At 35.7% G+C, this 21,618-nt stretch overlaps 2 protein-coding genes across 2 annotated transcripts in view; one reads left to right on the top strand and one right to left on the bottom strand.

The window, feature by feature from the left end:
- Nucleotides 1–6,277, bottom strand: part of LOC110446363 (multidrug resistance-associated protein 1-like) — a 39,926-nt gene extending 33,649 nt beyond the window's left edge. Inside the window, exons 1-4 of the mRNA XM_021491482.1 lie at nucleotides 6,161–6,277; nucleotides 2,299–2,475; nucleotides 1,340–1,528; nucleotides 136–264 (exon numbers count right to left, since the gene is read on the bottom strand). Coding sequence (XP_021347157.1) covers nucleotides 136–264; nucleotides 1,340–1,528; nucleotides 2,299–2,475; nucleotides 6,161–6,229 — 564 coding nt within the window. The 5' untranslated portion in view covers nucleotides 6,230–6,277. The remainder of the gene's footprint in view (nucleotides 1–135; nucleotides 265–1,339; nucleotides 1,529–2,298; nucleotides 2,476–6,160) is intronic.
- A 144-nt stretch (nucleotides 6,278–6,421) lies between these two features.
- Nucleotides 6,422–21,618, top strand: part of LOC110446364 (multidrug resistance-associated protein 1-like) — a 32,036-nt gene continuing 16,839 nt past the window's right edge. Inside the window, exons 1-14 of the mRNA XM_021491483.1 lie at nucleotides 6,422–6,572; nucleotides 9,209–9,385; nucleotides 9,902–10,081; nucleotides 10,671–10,799; nucleotides 11,597–11,719; nucleotides 12,519–12,580; nucleotides 13,219–13,359; nucleotides 15,005–15,256; nucleotides 15,866–16,046; nucleotides 16,982–17,123; nucleotides 19,175–19,353; nucleotides 19,956–20,093; nucleotides 20,783–20,929; nucleotides 21,366–21,450. Coding sequence (XP_021347158.1) covers nucleotides 6,504–6,572; nucleotides 9,209–9,385; nucleotides 9,902–10,081; nucleotides 10,671–10,799; nucleotides 11,597–11,719; nucleotides 12,519–12,580; nucleotides 13,219–13,359; nucleotides 15,005–15,256; nucleotides 15,866–16,046; nucleotides 16,982–17,123; nucleotides 19,175–19,353; nucleotides 19,956–20,093; nucleotides 20,783–20,929; nucleotides 21,366–21,450 — 2,005 coding nt within the window. The 5' untranslated portion in view covers nucleotides 6,422–6,503. The remainder of the gene's footprint in view (nucleotides 6,573–9,208; nucleotides 9,386–9,901; nucleotides 10,082–10,670; nucleotides 10,800–11,596; nucleotides 11,720–12,518; nucleotides 12,581–13,218; nucleotides 13,360–15,004; nucleotides 15,257–15,865; nucleotides 16,047–16,981; nucleotides 17,124–19,174; nucleotides 19,354–19,955; nucleotides 20,094–20,782; nucleotides 20,930–21,365; nucleotides 21,451–21,618) is intronic.

A 21,618-nucleotide genomic window follows, 5' to 3' on the forward strand; every position in this document is an offset into this window, starting at 1 on the left:
GAGAGAGAGAGAGAGAGAGAGAGAGAGAGAGAGAGAGAGAGAGAGAGAGATTACGGAGAAGTGGTCCAAGTAAAATCTAAATGTAATATGAATGATCTCGGACCATGCAATTGCTCTTTCTCCATGCAAACTTACCTGATATGATATGGCCGACTGTAGTGGTATTATTCCACAAACAAACAACAGTACCCAGTAGAAATACAATACCCCGGAACTGACGACCCCGTAACATCTTACGTACTGGATAAATACTCCCACCACAACCTGACGTGATCCGACAAAATAAAAATGGACGTCAATTAACGTTTACGTAACGTGCTTTCTCGGTATACTCACGTTTGCTATCGATTCATGAATAATTCTTAGATGGGCAAAAATCGCAAAGACAGGACTTATCATACACAAGAACATATACGATTTGTTGCCTATAATACTAAGACTTTAAACGAACTTTGCCCCGTTAAAATTATTTTTAACCAAAGGATTTGTCAATATTAAAGTAGACATTTATGAAATATTTTAATTTGTTTCTTGCTTAATGTTTATTGTGTGTCGGCTGTTTTTAGTATTTCAGAAATTAAACTAGTCTGGATATGCTAAATGTAAATAAAACAACAACATGATGGTTAAATGATTTTCAGATGTTTTGGACACTAAACACCAGTTACCCGTTATTATATATATACAACAAAGTTTGTATTACTGACGATGTGAATACCCGAAATAAAATGCACACATAGGTCTAAATTAGAATATCAAATCATTGTCAAATGAAACACTGTTAGCATACATATTTAGCGGTTCTCTTATTTTACCGTTTTTCGGTTATTTTTGCGCGTCTTGCACTTCAAATATTGCGCTAACGTATGATTGGTATATTTAAACTTTTCGTATATTTTCTTTTTGCATATATTTTTGTCCGATCATTTCATCGATACACTTATCTGTTTTAGATGAACGTACATGTAACATACGCACACACGGACTCAGTGATCGTATCTCCGGCTCAACCGGTTTGTCTGCTTTTAAATGTAATATTTTCGATTATAAATTCTAGCGGACCTGCACATGTCTATGCAGGCTTGACAAGGCTTTGTCGAGGATCGCCTGAAAGCAGCATCATATTACTAGGTCCCACCTTATTTCATAAACGAACAACTCTGGTCCAACCGGTCAAACCGTTTGGGTCGCGGTAAACGAAAACGGCCCTGGTGCATGTGATAGATACTATGCCTTAACAGAACTACACTATAGATAATGCGCTAAAATATAAGTCCACTAAAATATGTATATTTACAGTATCATTGATAAAACATAAGTTTATATAATCATAACTTACTAGTGAAACTGCGCGAAGTATAATTCCGAGGTAAAACGATGTTGGGGGATCATAGATTCCTGCTGACGTAATGTTTGTGGGCGTGGTCATATTTGTAGGCGTCGTTATATCCGATATGTGTTCCCATCCCTCCTCCTCGACCGCCCATATCTGTAGCAGTGTCAGTGCTAGCAACACGACACATCCGACCTGAAGATATATATTGTCATACATGTACACCATTTTCTTCACTCAATCGGGAACAGTCGGCACTTTCCGTAAACGGGAAAATTTCCGGAAAGTGCCGACTAATCCCGATTGCTGTCAAACTCCAACATCTATACATGCATTGTATCAAAGACCCTATTAATATCAAAAGAATTCCTGTATAGTTTATAAAATAATATCGCCTGACGGATCTTTATCTGAATTAGACAATTAACACATTTAAATTGTGTTCAAAGATATTTGATAGAGGGTTATATATTGCAGTGTGAATTTTAAAGATTTTTTTTGTCATCAAATTCAATAATAGTTTAAATCTATTATACGAATGAACGTTTCGATATAATGTATACTTGATCATGCAGATTTTTTTCATTTATCTTACTATTTGTATTTAATTTTAAACAAAAAACGCATACCTGTACATATAACTGACGTCAGGAAAACGGAACATGGCAACCTATGACGTCATATAATTTATTTGATGAATATAATACTGATTATTTACACTGAAAGATAGCAAGGGCCTAATCATATGTTACAGCTATATTTGGACCTAAACTTATGTTTTCAGAGTAATTTTTACACGTTTGCGGGGTTAAGATAAATTTTTGGTAACATAAAACATTAGTTTATGTCCTAATATCGCTGTAGCCCTTAATGACTCACATTGTCGATAGGCCATTGAACAATACAAAGCATAATATCGCTGTAACAAATGCCCAGGTCCCTGCGTGAAAAAAAGTTCAACTTACCGTCTTGGTAATACTAATCGCCGTCAGTGGTAGAGGGAACGTTTTGGGGCGAAAACAAAGACACACGGTGTATATCGGAAGTGTGACGGCAAGCCATGCAAAGGGAGCCCACTCTAGTACTGTTGTTTGAAAGCAAGAAGTAAACTTAGGAGCTTCCGACTTCAGCACAGCATTTGTCTGGAAAAATGAATTTATATATCTTAGACGAATTGTGATGCGACTAACTACTGTAGTTACATGTACAACAACTATATGTCGAGATTGCAACTATATAGGACTATTAGACAAAGGCATAATTTGGAAATATGCCCCAAAGACAAGATTTCTCCTTGTCACATTCACATTAAGGTAACTGCAATTAGTCTCGTTCAACCAGACGCTTGCTCACTTTAAAATTATCTGTTCGACATAGCTTGCGCAGACAACAAGAGTCTGGTTGAACGAGACTAAACTGAAATAGGTTTTTTATTAAGGATCTGAGTGTCACTGTCCAATACTGTATTTATGATGATTAGGATTTTATTTACTATGATGATAACAGTTTTAATAAATAATTTCTGAAAAAACATGTCCCGTGGAACTTTGATAAACGATAAGAGTGAAACTCCGAAAAAAACACGGGGTCTGGGAGTAAAACTTAAATGAAACCACACCGAGTCAAAGTCTGGCTTGACAGATTGCATAATACACGATATTACTTACAATGATCGCTTCTTACACAAAATAATCAAGTATTAAATTATGTTCTGCTAGGGGCGTACACCTATGTTTGGTCTTGAGACAAATTGAATGAACTGTGAAGCAATTTATGTCAAAATTTGTCTATTGACCCTTTGAGGTTGACATCAGAATGTTGTTCTTGTAGCTCACATCAAAATAACCCAATGTAATCTAAATAATGGAAGACATTTCAGACATCGGCGCATGTTCTTTTTTTCAAAAATATACTGCCGTGATTTTAAACGCAGTTTATAATAATCCTCCCCTTCATTACGGGTGTGACAGTGAAATCCCCAACCAGAGGAGTGCTTGTTGGCAGTCTATATCGAGGCTCTACCGAAGATTAAACAACCAATCATTCCGAAGATCGGACATTTCTATGATGTACTTTCAAGGTAGAGGATGATTATTTCTATCCCTTTTTTCAAATTCTGATTTTGAAAACATTTTTTTCAGCATATGCCATTTATTTTTTATCCTGATTTGCACATGACCTTTCTATCGAAACCTGATTGTGAAGTCATTTTTGATAGCTCCCGTGACGTCACGGGATTATAATAATAATAATAATCAATAAATCCAGGTTCTTATATACCGCTTTATCACAACATAGTTCGAAGGTTGTCTCAAAGCGGTTCACAGATTATTATCCGTGGTTAAAGGGCATTTGCAACCAGCCAATATCTTTCTCAACTCCCTTGATAGCATACAGCTGATGCTGCCATTTCGGCGCACACAGCTAGCATTCAACAATTCTAGCACTGCCCAACCACGTACTCATTTACAGCTGAGTAGACTGGAACAAGCGGAAGAAAGTATCTTGCTCAAAGATACAACCCTTCGGTCACGAGCCCGGCGTCCTACCACTATACTTCCGTGCCTTCTATTGTTTTATACTTTCCTCGTTCTATCTGCCATACCCTAGAAGGTGACAGTAACCAAACCCTAGGGCCAGAACGAAAGAAAAAGCACACCATTGTGGATGACAGATAAATCATTACCTATGGGTAACAGAGAACCATACTCGAGGGGATGATAGAGAAATCCTAGTTTGGGGCACAACAGCAAAATTATAATCCAGAGATTGAAAGAGAAATGATACCCTTTTAGAAACATAAATCATACCCCAGGGGTGACAGAGAAATCATACCCCAGGGGTGACAGAGAAATTATACTCTAAGGGTAACAGAAATCATACCCGAGGGGTGACAGAGAAATCATACCCCAGGGGTGACAGAGAAATCATAATCTAAGGGTGACAGATGATTAAACCCTATGGGTAACAGAAATCATACCCGAGGGGTGACAGAGAAATCATACCCAGGGGTGACAGAGAAATCATACCCTATGGGTAACAGAAAGCATACCCGAGGGGTGACAGAGAAATCATACCAAGGGGTGACAGAGAAATCATACCCTATGGGTAACAGAAATCATACCCGAGGGGTGACAGAAAAGTCATACCCTAAGGGTGACAGGGTAATCATGCATTGGGGCATAACAGCAAAATTATATAATCCCGGAAGTAAAAGAGAAATTATACCCTAGGGGCCGACAAAGAAATCGATGAGAAATAAAGTATTGTGTATCCCCACCACAAAGGCATTAACAATTGTAGTATGCCACAATAAACCAATAAACTAAATATTCCGTCACTCGGAACATTTTTTCCGGCATCAAATTAATTGATTATAACCATTATTAGTACTAACTTTAATTCCATCCGTATTATGGTTAATAAAAATGTATTGATACTCTCATATGATTTACAGGGGTGACAATTGAGGCTATGCGTAGTCCTGCGTAGACTAGATAAGATATAGGTTAAGATAAGTACTGTATTTCGGCGTATAATGCTATCTCACGAACGAGCTTATGATCGGAATACAATTATGACTATATATACTGTCAAATCTATTTTTATAATATTGCGTACAAATGTCAACTTGATTTTATGGCCGAGTTAAATTAACATTAAACATATCTAATTTTATTTTACACTCTTTGAGAGTGTAAATTCGACTCAATCTCCCAAAAAGTCGAAACTAAGATTCGAACAACAATTTTATAAAAATATATTGAAACAAATTATTGTCAATTTCTAAAATAGTACGTGTAAATCTTCATGGTCCTCCACATCGTTCTAATTGATGACGCAATGAATTAAAACTTATTCATTTTATAACAATTATGAAACAATATTTATCCACGTTCATTTTCTGTTGGTCCAGATGTAAGTACATGGGCGGGGGTCATAATGTGGGAGAAAAACAGAGTACTGATGATAAACCCACGTGGTCCGGCAGCTGACTCCATACTGTATACTGTTTCACCTCTGTTCGGGAATCAAACCCCGGCCGTCTTGGTGAAAGGCAATTGCGCTATCCACTAAGCCACCCGACTGAGGTTTACTCTCCCTATCGGACATGAACAGGTACCGGTACATCTGTTCGTTTGTGAATTTGACAAAGTGGATTATGGCTGCTTCACAAACAGTTTGAATGAGGGTCGAGGGGTCATACACTGTAGTTTACCAGAAAAAGAGCTGCAGGGGGAATTAAATGAGGAACGTATGCAGTTAGACTTCAGTGAGATGGTACGGTGCAACATAAGACTGCAAGGTAACGATAGGCTGGTAATTGGATGTATTTACCGAAGCCCTTAAAAGTAGCCTAGAAAATTATAAGCGCTGTTCCAGACTAGCGCACATCTTAATTATAGGAGACTTTAACTATATAGAAATAGATTGGAACTTGGAGTCTACCACGGAACAACCTGAAACCATAACTTGTGATTTTCTAGAATGTATACAAGATCAACACTTGTACCAGTACATAACCGAACACACTAGATTCAGACAAGACCAGACACTATCTACATTATAGATCTAGTATTTACGAACGAAGTATTGATAAAAAGGGCGTAAATAATTTTGTAATAATTTGTGCTGAACCCCTTGTTATGTGTATAGAGCATGAACAGCGAAAAGGAAAAATCATTAACGTTGCACATCTGCGGCGTCTTATTGATGTACCACATACACATTGTGTATGTATGAGAGTGTTCTATTATCATTAAAACTGAAAACTATCATTATTTATCATTAATATGTATTTAAACTTAACTCACATACAAAACTTACCCAAAAAGGTGAATTTCCACAAATATTCTCAAACAGATAAAACTCTGTTGAACTGTTACCCCCTTCCATCTTGAAAATATGAGAGCGAACATCACAAGGAAGGCCTACACAACTATACTAACTGATTTATGTGTAGACATCGATGTGGTGTGCAGCGCCACCGTTTAAACAGCAATATTCATAAGTAAGCGTTACTTTGAATTAATGTACGTATGCCCTACCCCTTACGCGTGTGGTCACTTGTAAAAAGGGGCCCGGTCCCTGATCATGAGATATCAAGTATCTATCGGTAGTAATAAATAGCAGTCAAATATATTCGTTAACTCGTTTAGTAGCTTTAAAGATGGCCGGATGGACTAATGAAACAGATTTATATCTATTGGAAGATATTTGTGGGGATTCACCATTTTGGGTAAGTTAAATCAAAACGTTTTAGCGTTAACTGTATACTTTTGTGGGTTGGGTTAGATGAAAAACGTTTATTATACACTTTGGATTTGTGAATGTGTTTCGATGAATTTTACATTTTTTAATATGGAAAACAGTATTTTAAGTACCATATGTAGCCCCCCCCCCCCCCCCCCCCCCCCCCCCCCCCTTACAAACACCCACACACTCTCACACTGTTTCCAATATATGTGTTGCCATCACGTGCTATCAAACGTATTGTGTACTTCACTGTCTTGAGCCGAGAGAGCCTATCTATCTTTTTTTAAACTTCATTTATTTTACCAAAAATATGAAAAAAAATATTACAACTTATATGTATCACCCTTGTTGGTCCGGGTGTAAGAGCACTTGGGACTTGGGGGATGGGGGGGGGGCTTATTGTGTTATTGTGGGAGGAAATCGAGTAGTAAACGGAGAAAATCCACGTGGTCGGGTAGGTGAACCCATACCTTTTCACGTCCGATCGGGGAATCGAACCCCGGCCACCTTAGTGAAAGGCAAGTATACTATATCCACCGCGCCACGCGATCACCCTTTTTGATTTACCAATACAATGTTTGAATGAATGATTAAACATTTAGTAGACATTCTAAAAAAAAATTATCAAGGCAAACAATCCAATTTAAAGTTTATGTTGTGATCTACATTTCATCTTAGTATATGTGATGATATAGTTTAATGTATTCATATAATCAACATCTCAGTTTGTGACAGGACAGTCAACGCTGTAATTAATTCATTAGCACGTACTTTACATTGCAACATAGGTCGAAATACTTTAAGATATTACTATGAATTTTTAAAATCTTACTAAGTTATGCCTATCCATAGCTTATAGCGTGTTATATAAAACATATTGAGCAACACTTTATTTAAACTTAAATGCTATTTGACTCGACTTTGATATGAAAAGATAAAAGTCCACGTACCATTGCCAAAATCTGTAGATTCGCATTGGAAACTTATATTTTTGTCGGCCTGACTACAGTATTGGTAGATTATTTCTTAAAGAAAACCATACCTTTTGGGACTTCAAAGATTTTCGCAGTCAGCCTGCCATTTTTTTCAATAGTAATTAGCTAGGTTGACGTCAGCTGTGTGCCGATACATGTTGTGTGATTGGCTTGAAGCTTAAGTGCAGCCATTTGTTCGCTTAACCAACCTTTACTGAATGTTTCGGCACGCGCTGACCTCAAAACCTCATTAATGTTTTAAAAAGTGGCAGGCTTACTGCGAAAAAAGTAAAATGTTACGTGCATATAGGAGGTCTTTAAAAGAAAAAATATCCATCTTTCCAACGGTATTAAGCATTTTCCCGTAGATCAACTAGACATGTTATTTTTGGTGCAATGAAGTTAGGCGGTGTCGACTTTTCAACACCGAAAGCTTCCCGCCCTTCTCCGTACATATGATCATTGGAGTGTCATGTTTACCGAAAGTTGATCTAAACTCCTAAAACTTGTAAAATTATTATGAACACCTTAGTTTAAAGCTTAGTCTAAAATGTCCACAAGTTGATATCAGCCCGGGTAATATCATACCCCCTTGAAAGTGATATCACACCCCCTTCCAAATTTCCGGAATTTGCCGCTTTCGCTTATTGCTGTCTGCTTTTTATGTAAACGAACGAATTGTTGGCATGGATAAAATGCGGTTTCAGGGGGAAATATTTAAAGATTGATTTACAAAGCCCCACCCTAAACTCCGAAAGGCGCCGCTTCCGGATTTGGTTTTGCTTATTAGTGTTACACCCTGTCGTCTGCATAAACAACGATAGCGACTGGCGAGGAGATTTTGGAGGAATTGGCAAGGATTGTTGTATTATTTTATTTCATTTTCTGATATTCATTGTAATGGTAACAAAAACAATGTTGCATATATACAAAACAGTAACAGTTATTGTCAGGGAGGGTCATTCAATATGAAAATTGCCAGCTATGAAACGCCATTAAAAAAATCGTTCAATTGAATTCCAACCAGATCTATTGTGTTATATTGTTAAAAATATTAAAAACCATATTATTTTGTAGGAATTTGGGAATTTTAAAATGTTGCCCTTTTACGTATAATTGTTACTGTTTTGTTTATATACATCATTGTTTTTGTTACCAATTTTATGAATATCAGTAAATAAAATAAAGAAATATTTGTGTGTGTGTATGTTTGTTCTTTTATAGGGAAAAAATATGATAAAAAATTTATGATATGACTATTTTGATATCACCCCCCAAATCAGCTCTCGAGTGTTGATATCAGGTATCTCGGACTGATATGGGGTGTGATATTAAAATGGTCATATAATAAACTATATATATATATATATATGAAAACTTATTATTAGAATTTTTATATTGATCGTGTGCTTTAAAAGTGTATGACCATACAGTCATTCTAGATCTAAAAAAATAATTAAGCTACTGACCACGTGCATGCTCGACGTTGCTGAACTAGTGAGCGGGTCCCCGGGTTGTACTGCAACGGTGGAAAGACTAGCTTGCCATTAAGCCAGTACTTTCCACTAAAATTCCTTAGCTTTTTCAGTATTTGCCGTGCTTTATATTAATCTTGAAATTCTCTTAATATAATTAAATATTTCAGACAAAGGAAGTGCTGAAGTCAGAATATCCGAAATTCACATCGTGTTTTCAAACAACAGTACTAGAGTGGGCTCCCTTTGCGTGGCTGGCCGTCACACTTCCGATATACACCGCGTGTCTTTGTTTTCGCCCCAAGACGCTTCCTCTACCACTGACGGCGTTTAGTATTACTAAGACGGTATGTACACATGATTCTATAATTGCCATAATTTAACTCAAATACTATATATTATGTTTATCCAATCAAAAAGGACAAAATGATATAAATGTAGTGGTTTTTTTTTATTATGGAATATAACTGAACAAGGCAATACATTGTGCATTAGTCACCCATTGATGAATCGGCGCTTTTACAAAGTATGCAAAAAATAAAAACACGGGATCTTCATTAAGTGAAGTTATAAGTTAGAGCAAATATTTTAGCGCGAAAAAACGCTAAAATATGTTTACCATTGAAATATTTACGTTGACAGTATTTCACCGTTCAACATGTCGAAACCGCCAATATCGTCCATATATATTATGTAGTTTGTCTTGCTTTTTCATAACTAGATCATATGTATTGTTGGTGAATCAAATTAATAAAGGCAATTTCTATTTCGATGTATTTTTATAAAGTTTCTTATCAATGTTTACATTTATTCCGGTTTGTTATTTAATATATACATATTTTTGTTGTTGTTAAATATTTCAGGTTGTATGTGTCGTGTTACTAGCACTAACATTGCTTCAAATATGGGCGGTACAGGAGGAGGGATGGAAAGCCACGACCGCGCCCACAGACTTGACCACGCCCATAAACATGACGCCATCAAGGACAGAACCTCCCCCAACTTCATTTTATATCGGAATAGTGTTACGCGCCGTATCTCTGGTACTTACTTTAATTCTGATTCAAAAAGCGCTTGTCACAATTTTTGCGAATAGGAGGAATTGTAATCTAGAAAGTAAGGCTAGTACAGAGTACACATATTGAAATAGTGTGATTATAGTTCATTTAAACATATTGACAAAGGGATTAGTCGGTAAGTTTTTCCAACTTATCAATTGCCAATTGACTTTTATAGACTATGAATATGTATAGCTAGTCCATTTGAATATTCAATTAACCCCTTTCAAAATAGTTAACTATCTTTCACTTAGGAATCAACAACCTTTTGTTTTTGTTTTTTTTTTATTTCAAAAAATCACTCCCATTGATTGACTAAATGCCTTAGAGGTTAAACATTGATCCGTTAAAGTGATTAGCCTCGATCAGACATATATAAAGAAATTATACTATAAAATATTGAAAGAGACAAAATAGCAAAAATTAATTACCTAAAAAACTGTAAAGCGAGATAACTATGTAGTGTCCAAGTATTACCGGAACTCTCGGTCGTAGTCTCGTTGTACTTTTTTAAGACTCTCAGTGAAAATATTTCATGCGGTCATTAAATCTGACTTTTGTTTGATCTTTGCAGGCTGTGGTGGGGTTGTTTATCCAATACGCGAGATGTTCTGGGGTGGTGAGTTCAGGAATAATATTCTTTTACTGGACTCTTTTATTTGTCTGTGGAATAATACCACTTCAATCAGCGATTTCATACCAGGTAATAAGATATATCATCATTTTTTTCGATTTACCTTCAATTCAAAAGATGAATTCCTGAATTTTTCGTCTGGTAGAGATCATTTTATTATAAAATTATATTTACAGAAGGATACAAAATGAGGACGTATATATATTTTTTTATTTAAACAGATTTTATTTGCAAAAAATACAAAAGGGATTAGACACAATTTATAAAATCTTAAGTTTGCCTTCTTCCTTAAAATAATAACGATGAAATATGCATATGGCTGCACAGTAGAAAATATTGATGACTGTAAATTTAGATGATTCAAAAGGAAATATGAATAAGGTAAAATATACAATATACAAATCTTACAGATTATCTTTTGTATTGAATGTTCCCTTACATGTCTCGTTAACCTGTAAATAATATAAACATACGCTGTAACATTACTGTAAACAATCTATAGCTTATATTTTCTTATTGAAACTTCTGTCAATGATACTTATCGCATAGACACTAAAACAATATAAATTCAATAATTTGCTAACATACTTATTTTAGCTAACTAGAATGTTAGAGCATTCTCGCTATTTAGCAAAATATATTAAGCACATTGACACAACTGCAATATATGCAATAGAACATGATATACGAAGACTTCATTTAGCGCAATGACAAACAACAGAATCATATTCTACATAACTTAAGATATATTTAATATCAATGAGTCTTTAGTAAAACCTTCCTAAAGTCGTCGCATTTTATATCAGTTTGTGATTGGCTGTTTTGAAAATCACGTGACCCTGACTGTTTTTGATTGGTGTTGCTAGGTAGATTATACAAGGAGTATACTCCACTACGTCTACATGGCGGTCCTAGGTACACAACTTATCCTCCATTGTGTCGCCGACACGCGTTCAGGACAGCTGTACCAAGAAGTTGGAGAGAATGGCGTGAGTAAACTAATGCGTCATTTCCGGTTAAATTATATTGTGTCTAGTAAGTTCCGGTTGCAATAGAGCAGAATATTATCATTAAAATCTACTTAATTTAGATTTGAAAAGACATTGTTGACTTTAACTTGTTTAAGGTTGAAACTTGTTTAAATATTTTCTTTAGAATGGTAAGTATGGATTTTGTACAGGTTCATATTCCGTCTTTTCGTATTGCAGAGTTATCTGCTCTTGTGAGTAGGTATTGATTGTTACGTCATTTGTTTGTGAGAGTAACGTCATCAATTTTTGAGAAAACGTCGTTATTTTCTCACACAAACCAATGACGTAACAATCAATACCTGCTCACAAGATAAGATAACTCTGCAATACGCAAAGACGGAATAATACTGCCAGTAAGTTTTACGATGACTGCACAGTCATGTAGTATGAGACATATCGTATCGTACTATCACGTGGTTTATACGCTTTAGCATCCCGCATACACACTTCACTGGCTGTGCTATATGAACCTGTGCACTGGTTGTGATATATAGTCAGAGTTATATTTTCTCCCGAACTTATTGCCTGTGTATATCAAATACATTAAATAACTTTTCTTAAGAGAACGCGGAACATTTAATACTTATAGTCATAGATTATACACAGGTTCATATAACACTACCAGTTAGCGTTTCGATGACTAGTACGATACGTAGTTTATAGACCTTAGAGTCCAAGACACACACTTTACTGGCTGTGTTATAGAAACATGTACACAAATTGTGCTATAGTGTTATGTTTTTATTATGTATTTCAGCCGCAGTGCCCGGATGAATATGCTTCAACATTATCGCTGTTAACATACTTTTGGTTAACTCCGTAAGTACATGGATCTACATGACTTGGTTTTAAAGGGTTAAGTGTCCTATTAACAGCTAATGTTATTTAAGATCGAGTCTCCATAATTATGTGTGTAATGTTTGCGTAAGTCATGGAGACGGGGATACGAACCCAGAACTACTTATTTGATCATTATACTGTTTTTTAACCAATTGAGCTACATTGAATTCTTGATATCTAGCCGCCGCTGAAACGTATGGTTGTACAGTAAAGTTAAGAATTTCTTCATTACTGATTTAAAACGTCAAGAAAACACTGTCTCTTGTCAATTTCTCGACATGAATTATTCATTAGAAGTATCATTTTTTAAAAGCATTACGAATTCTATAACAATATGTTTAAAAACACTTTCTTCACAAAATTGTCCCTTTAAAGCAACTGTTATTTAGAAAATGATATCAGAAATGTGAAAAATAAACAATTTCTAAAAAAAAATATTCACAAATGTTATAACATGAGTCAACTCAATAACTAGTACGTTTTACATACACTATGCCATGCAATCCTTATTTGTGATGATATTTTCTTTTATTTACATTATGAGTGATTTCAATATCAAGGACTAAGGTGGTATTTTAAATACTTTCGATAATGTATGTTTCATGACTACTTTATAGTATCGTCATCAAAGCATTCAGAACGAAGATGGGTACGGAAGATCTTTGGGAACAGACACCACGCCTGAAGTGTCAAAACGCAGTGTACGAACTAGGCAGGTCCTGGGACGCCGCAAAGCTGAAAGCGGACATTGCGAATAGGTTAGCAACATTTATATCATAATACCTCACAAAATAAAAAAACAGCACTGAATAAATGACCAACCGGAAACAGTATATTACTGTAGTAGGACTAGGAATAGTGATAAGATAATACCGTCGAACCCGCGACTCTTGCTCTCTAGTCCGATGCTCTACCGCCAAACTATTCCCACCTTTTTTTCAAACACCAACCCAGGTTATTTGACTCCCCGCAAAGGGTTCTCCTACCTAGAACGAGGAGGGTAAAAAATCTCTACAGCTGACGCTTTTAAGGCAACCTAATAAATGCACATCTTTTAACTTATTTAAGGATTAACTTAAATATAGTTTTCCTGCTATGGACATGTAACACAAAAACGGAGTGTACTCTAAATGAACCGCAAAGCAGTTTATGATGAGAGTACACTCCGGTTATTTGTGTTATAGCTCCATAACATAAAAAATATATTCGAGTCATTCCTTATAATTTAATCAACTATACACACTCCCTGTGGAAATCCACTTTTATTGATGGACTCTTTTCTCTTAGAAATTATTACGCCGCTGTATCAGCCAATCAAAAGCGACGTTACAACCGGCGACGTCATTTTTTACGTTATGTGCTGATAACATAAATTGTTAAGCCAATAAAAATACTTGTCGCTTAGGCCAAACACATTGTCCCTTACAACATTGATAATAACATAAATATAGAGCTGTATTGGTTACTTAAACATGGGTAAACAAATCCCAAGACATCTATGAAGGTTTCAACTCGTAATTGAGATGGTTAGCAAGTTTGTTTTAACAATATTTTGTATACAAAGGTATATTTTTTCAATTTTGAACACTGGCAAGTTTTGATGTAATTACAAAAGAAAGCGTTTTGACATTCATAGATATTCAATGTCGATGTATATTTATTAAACATCACGATACTCACTGCTCTGCTTCGTTGATAACATGGACATTTTCATTTATAATGATAAAAGTGTAGCTTTTCTTTTGCACTTCAAAAGAGTATCGCACACTCAATTTAAAACATAATAGTACTGAATGAGTTGAGTATGTTTATTTAAGATTAAACTTGCTGAATTGGTTTAAGTGTTTATATTTTTATATACACTTTCATTCGCACGCTAACTCCTTAAAACTAGTCAAATTGTGAACAAAAGAAAAATGTACATAGATGCCCTAGAAACAGTACACGTGAAAAAGTGTTCTGGAAGGGCAAGCGTCACCTGCCATGTAAATCTAGATCAAATCCAAGCAAAGCCACGTTCTTATTGCGAGAAGCGGGGCAGCGAAAAACAAGGCATACTTGTTAGCTTTATAAAATATCAACCATTTTATCCCTTAATAAATAACGTATTTCCAAATGAGATTAGTATGGCCTCCATAAAACTCGTCATTAAACTTCACTATAGAAACACTGCTTCAATCACGTTTTTCTTTTCTAATTTGTAAAGAAAAGTTTGAAAATGTCACAATATGTCGAAATGAAGTATAATAATTTTCCTGTACCAGAGTATGGCAATACATAACCAGCTTTAGAGAACGGTATTATTGCGGAACAAATAGCTCCAACTCTGCATATTCCAGAATAGAACGTTTCGGTTGAGCAAACTGTTTGGATAAGTCCTGAACAACCTCTTTCCTTTAACAGAAGTACGCTTGGAACAGCTAGACAGAAGAGCCGACAGATCGTCGCGAACGGATTTGCCAAATCTGGTGAGGACACACCTCTTCTGTCTTCCGGCCACGTCACTTCCGGTGGTATTGATCCATCCGTCACGACGTTGAAGAGACCGTCGCTATATTGGTCTTTGTTTAAGACATATGGCCATATATGGTTGTTGACGTGTTTCGCTAAGTTTATTAGTGACGTGTGTTTTTTGCTGCAGCCGGTTCTACTAGGGTAGGTACACAATCCCTTTGATGATTTAAGTGCACTATTTTACGTAGATTTTAAGTTGAAGAGTTCTTATTTGGAATTTACATTTTATATCGTTAAATATTCATTTCTATACAATACTTGAAATTTGTTTTTTGTTATGCTTGAAGTGTTAGTGTTGTTAATAGATATGTGATGGTTAGTTCACACATATGCAGATATATAAGCTAGCATCATAAATAATCTTTTTACAACATGTGAATTAACATATTTCAGTTTTTATAATCATTCTTATTTTTAAAAGTCCTCATGTATAAAAAGGCTCAGATTTTCAAAAAAAAAACACTTTGTTTTTACATATATGATGGTACGCCGCCATCTTCCATTGTGACGTCATGATGCATGCGTTTCCCTGATCGAAAGCAGAGTGATAGTTGTGGGAGAAAACGGTCAACTAACTCATAATGGCTACTTGTCTTCTTTACCTTACTCTAACTAGCCAATTTATAAATTGTGAAAGACACTTGGTAAGCCCAGTGTCTTAATACAATATTAAAATTAAAGACTTCAAGTTAGACAGACAGTTTGTCCAACCAGCACGAGTTCTGCGTCTTACGTTGAAATCTGTTTCAGTATGATCGTGTCCTATATCGAGGCTAAGGACAGAGAACCGGCGTGGATTGGCTACGTACTTGCAGTGCTAATCGCTTTAATAGGGGAAGTAGAAACCTTCGCCTACAGCGCTTCGCTTCATTTCTCCCTGACCCTTGGCATCAGGATCAAGTCGGCCCTTGTAGGGGCTATCTACCAGAAGGTTTGTGAAGTGTCTGTGTGACTTTATACAATAAGCGCATAAGGTTGTCTTGCAGACAGAGATAAGTGGACACGTCATCATAATTTAATATATACAATTACAAACGTTATTTAATTTACAACCATTGCCAAACAAGTTATTTCAACTTATATGAATTACTTTCATCGGCCTGGATAGTAGCGCATAGGAAGAAACCGGAGTACCCGGAGAAAACCCACGTTGTCGGGTAGGTTTCCCCATACCTTCCCACGTCTGATCGGCAAATCGAACCCTGGCCGTCGTGGTGAAAGGCGAGATCGCTATCCACTACGCCACCCGACCACTACCTTGAATATTTGTATAGAATGTAGGTAATAGGATTTTCCTAATGCGTTGGTTTCTATATTTAGGATAAGGTTAAGGATCCTTGTACCACTGCTTAAATCTGTAACAATCCTTGGAAAGGCTAAGGTCATAGCTTTGATAAATCATCTGTGAAAAGTAAACCATACACTGCAGAACATTTATCAAGAAATAAGTTCCCGTAACAAAAACACAACTAACAAAAATTCAATATATTGAATGCAAAAAGTACAATGAAAAAACAATTAACATCAATGTTTTGAGTGCAAAATCACATTGAGGCCAGATCAGGATTCAAACCCAGGACTTCAGATCATTGTACTGTGGATTTGTTCGTGTATACAGCAACCTCCCTTAAATTTCGTTTCTGATACAACTGTAGCACGAAGGAGCCAAGACACATTCGTTGACCAAAGCATCACGTCCAGAGTTTGACTCGGGGTCAAAATGATTTATACTATAACCATGACGGAAAAAACGTTTTCTGATGCGTTGGTAGAGCTTTTAGTAGTGGAACGGGCATCCTAAAATGGCTCTACCGAATAAAGTGATTGTGTCATCAAATTGTTAAATCTGGCTCTGTTTGTTTACAGTCACTGCGGATGAATAACTCGGTAAAGAAAGATTTCACGGTTGGGGAGATTGTAAATCTGATGTCGGTCGACTGTCAGAGAATTCAGGACTCCTTCGCCTTCCATCAATGGATATTCTCCTTATTTTCAATCACAATTATCGGTAAGTAGTGAACTAGCATGGGCACATGTATGTCGTCATAGTTGCGTAACAGGTATCGTTGTATAGTGTGTTATGTCTAGAAAATTATATATATAATTAAATGCCCATCTAAATAGCCGTTGAACGGAACCGGAAACTCCGTTGCTGCACCACATGCGGTGCCTGTGTTTTGCCGCCAGGAAAAATATCAGGAAATAAACGATTTAGAATAGTGCGTAGAACAAATCTACAATCATGCTGACACGAAATATCACACTGCTATACTGTATACCGGGATATTTTCGCCCAGTGAAACTCTCGTCCTACGTTGGTAAAATTCGTATTCACTAAGTGCTAATGTCGCCCTTCACATTTGATTGCTATAAACCTCTCACAACCAAGGTAGTGTTATAAGTGTTAGGTCATTGATATAAACCTCTCACAACCAAGGTAGTGTTATTATTGTTAGGTCATTGTTATAAACCTCTCCCAACCAAGGTAGTGTTATAAGTGTTAGGTCATTGATATAGCCTCTCACAACCAAGGTAGTGTTATTATTGTTAGGACATTGATATAAACCTCTCCCAAACAAGGTAGTGTTATAAGTGTTAGGTCATTGATATTTGGCAAGGAACATTCTTGAACGGGTGGCTTTAACATGTTTCAATGAATGACCTTCACATTAATTGAATATGACTTAAAAAATGACTGTCAAATTCCACCTTCAAATTTTTACAATTTTGGAATTGAATCAGTACTTTATTCCTTCCATTACTTAGATTTATATCAAACGGAAAACAAAGCTGACTCTCAGTACTATGGTTTGAGGGTAAAGACCATGAGATTTTAAAATAGGGTTGTGATCAAAGATCAAATCAGTCCTAACGGTGAAAAGCCCGTCAAATTGTTAGCCAACAATTTCTAGTCTTTATCATATTTACTAACGAGGGCTCTTATGGTAAATTCGCCTTCATTACCGAGGGCGATATGTGAAAGTTAAACAGCGGCAACAATTTCCCGGTGTACCGTATACATCTCAACTTTGACGGCATGTTTTATAATCAAACTGTATTAAATGATTAATGTCGAGTAGTTGTCTCTTAATGCAAGTGGTCTCTTAATACAGGGTAAAATCATAACAATATCACCTCTATGGGTAAAGTTAAAAGTGGTCTCTTAACATATGTCGTCCCTTAAGATTATTCACTATGAAATCACTTCAATGTTTACCCAGGTGGTCACATAAGCAAGTTTGACTGTATATAATATATATATGATCTTAGATGAGCTTCCATTTCATACGAGATTTAAAAAACGTGTCTAGGGGTTTAACATTTTGAATGAGCTATTTGAACGCTAACATTTAAAAAAATCTTTATCTATTATTTCCATTTTAATGTCATAGTATAAACTGTCGTCATTTCATTATTATATGATGACGTCATATGGTCATTGGTTTAGTTTTATTCGATTCAACACCCTTATAGACCAATCACCTGTTTTGTAAATTCGTTCATAATACATCAGGGCCATTTTCATGAAACCGTACCGCTACTGATGTAAGGATTATATGCTCTTGTAAAGGTCACGTCAAGTCATTTCAAACAGTCTTCAGCTTTTTGTTAATCCAATCCTCATCAAAACCATTAATAATGTGAAATGTAACTTTTGATCTATCTTATCACAGAATCACGAAATTTGGAGTTCTATAAATACAGTCGTTCAGTTCTCTTAGCCTGGACAGGTGTATCCCCACCTTTCCCAATGTGGTATATTCTTGTCCTATGGTTGAAACAGGGGATTACGACAAGATTCACCAGTCAAATTGTTTTACGACGTAAAGTTAAAAATAGAATTACGTTACGTCAAAAATGTATAAACGTTAACGCAATGCGTTAAGTATAGAACTTAAACACTGCATTGAGATCAACAGGGTAGGGGAAAGGAATCTTTCACCTCCTGGTGTGAGATGGTACGTATCAGCCATCGGGAAAAGATTATTATGTTGTCAAATATTTGGCAAGTCTCCTGAAGTGATTGAAAGATTATATTAAACTGTTTGTTATATGCAGGTCTGTACCTTGTGTGGGCCTACGTGGGAGACGGTTTGTATGGTTGCATAATCATTGTCGTCATCTTATCCATCCTAAATATCTACTTTGGCCTCCTTCAAGAGAGATACCAACGAGGTATTCTAAAGTTCAAGAGCAACAGAATGAAACTCTTCAACGAGGTCCTGAATGGCATCAAGGTAAGATACACCCCTTTCGCTCTCTGCACCCATGGATTATGTCATAGCAAAATTGAAGGCTCGCGGCTAGCTTTTTGATTGGTCTCTAGTAAAACAAAAAACAAAAAAGCATTGACCAATCGCTAGGCTGATACCTGTCCTTTGAAGATTACAGAGGAGAGACACCCGACTTCAAAGCGAGCCAATTGTTTCGTTACCCGACCGACATATTCTTTTGATGTACATCAAATGATCAAACTAGTCGTTGTGTCTCATCCAAAAGGTGATTGACACTTATCCATCGATTTTTATATGACATGTTCCAGGGGTTCCAGTGAGAGTAAACCCTGGAGTATTAAGGGTGTTAAAGTTGATATTTGATAAGGATTCTAAGACGGTGTAAAATACTGTAACAGAAGAATTTGTGTGGTTATCAATTGAAATTTCATAATCAATGATTAGTTTTATGAAAACCTTAAATCTGTGTGATCCATATAATAATTGATTCAGTTTGATATCGTTCTAAAAGCAAACTCTGTTTTAATTTAACACCTTTCTCCTATGAAAATATATCGAAATGTTACTTACATGTATGTATTGCAATATATCGTATTTCTGTTCAGGTACTGAAAATGTATGCCTGGGAATCTACATTTATTGAGCAGATAAAAAAAATTAGGAATCTCGAGATGAATTTTCTTAAAAAGAATGCCATAGTAACAGCGTTTGGTCTTGTTGTGGCCAATCACAGCCCTTTCTTCGTAAGTACACTGTAGAATCCATATAAATATTTTTCTGATACTTGATAGTGTGACAAGTAAGGAATTATATGATATGAGAGAGTGATAACATAGGATATAACTTAAATAATATGTTGGTTTCAGAGATAAAAGTACCTATCGCATGGGGTTTTAAAGAACACCTGTGAAATTTACTCGGTGTTGCTATTTTTAGAAAAAGCATGTCACTATTTAATTTATAACGTCATTTTAAAAGTAACGTCAAAATGGTTTCTGTTGGAATATTTCCTTAGCACAATTTGTGCATGTCCTATAGTGTTTGATAAGTAAACTATTATTTAATATAACTGTAAAGGGCTTTTATTAAGGTAAATATGTGGGTAAGGCGAAGGTTAATATCACTTTATCAGGTACATAAAACCAAGTATTCACCTCAACAAAAGTAAATTATTGATAAATACTATTTGTAGATTTCAATACGGTTTTCTAACATTTTGTTAAAACAAGTATTTCTGAATAAATAGTTGCATGAAGTTTTATAAGAGGGGTTACGAAAACTTAAAATCGTAATTTTGTAATTTGTCCTCACAAAAGTCTTATGCTATTAACATTAGATGTTAAGCGTAAAACATCAGATAGAAATTTACTTTAATATATGACGAGACGAATTACTATGTGGGATTAATAAATCACATGTTTTTGTTACACAGATGAACTTTGCCGTCCTGTTGATATACGTAATAGGAGATCCATCCCGGTATCTTGACGCCACCACAGCATTCACGATAGTTTCCGTGGTCAACGTTATCCGGTTCGCAATAGCATTATCTCCCTTTGTTATAACTGCCGGTATACAGGTATTTTGACTTAGGTTAACTAGTAATCTTAACCTATATTAACACGGTTTATTGTGTACCGCACCAACACTTGATAGTTCAATCAAGAAGTATTGGCTTGAACGGGTGTACTATCTAAGTTGTTTCCTTTTTCTTACTAACATAACACTGTTTAATTAATATTAATAGACTTGAACGGATATATTTTCAAAGTTATTAATTTTCCGAGTTAACACAAAAAAAGTTGCTAAACACAATAATTGTCTTGAACGGGTTGGTTGTTTACGTCCTGATTTCCCTATTACATATATTAATATTTCCATAGTTCTGTTTCAAATATGACCGTGAATAATGAATATTATCAACATATAGATTAATTTTACATTTCCTGACACTGTTTCGATTGCTGTTGATTAGCCTAATTAAAGTACTGATTTCTTACTTTGACTGTTTCCAGACTCATGTTTCTGTCGGTCGTATCCAGAAATTTCTCTGGGAAGATGATTTAGAACCCGATGTTGTACATCGTGTCACAGACGGGGGTATGTGTACTGAAGAGTCCATGGTCAACCTATCATTAATCATGATTTCTGTGATAAATGTCTTTTTTAACAATTTGTACATTTCTCAAGTTAAAATAAAAGGTGAAATGTTAAATTTGATGGATATTCGACCCAAAAAAGCAAGCATATCTCACGGTGTCATTTGAT

This window comes from Mizuhopecten yessoensis, unplaced genomic scaffold, assembly GCF_002113885.1.
Source record: "Mizuhopecten yessoensis strain PY_sf001 unplaced genomic scaffold, ASM211388v2 scaffold2681, whole genome shotgun sequence".
Classification (NCBI taxonomy): Eukaryota; Metazoa; Mollusca; class Bivalvia; order Pectinida; family Pectinidae; genus Mizuhopecten; species Mizuhopecten yessoensis.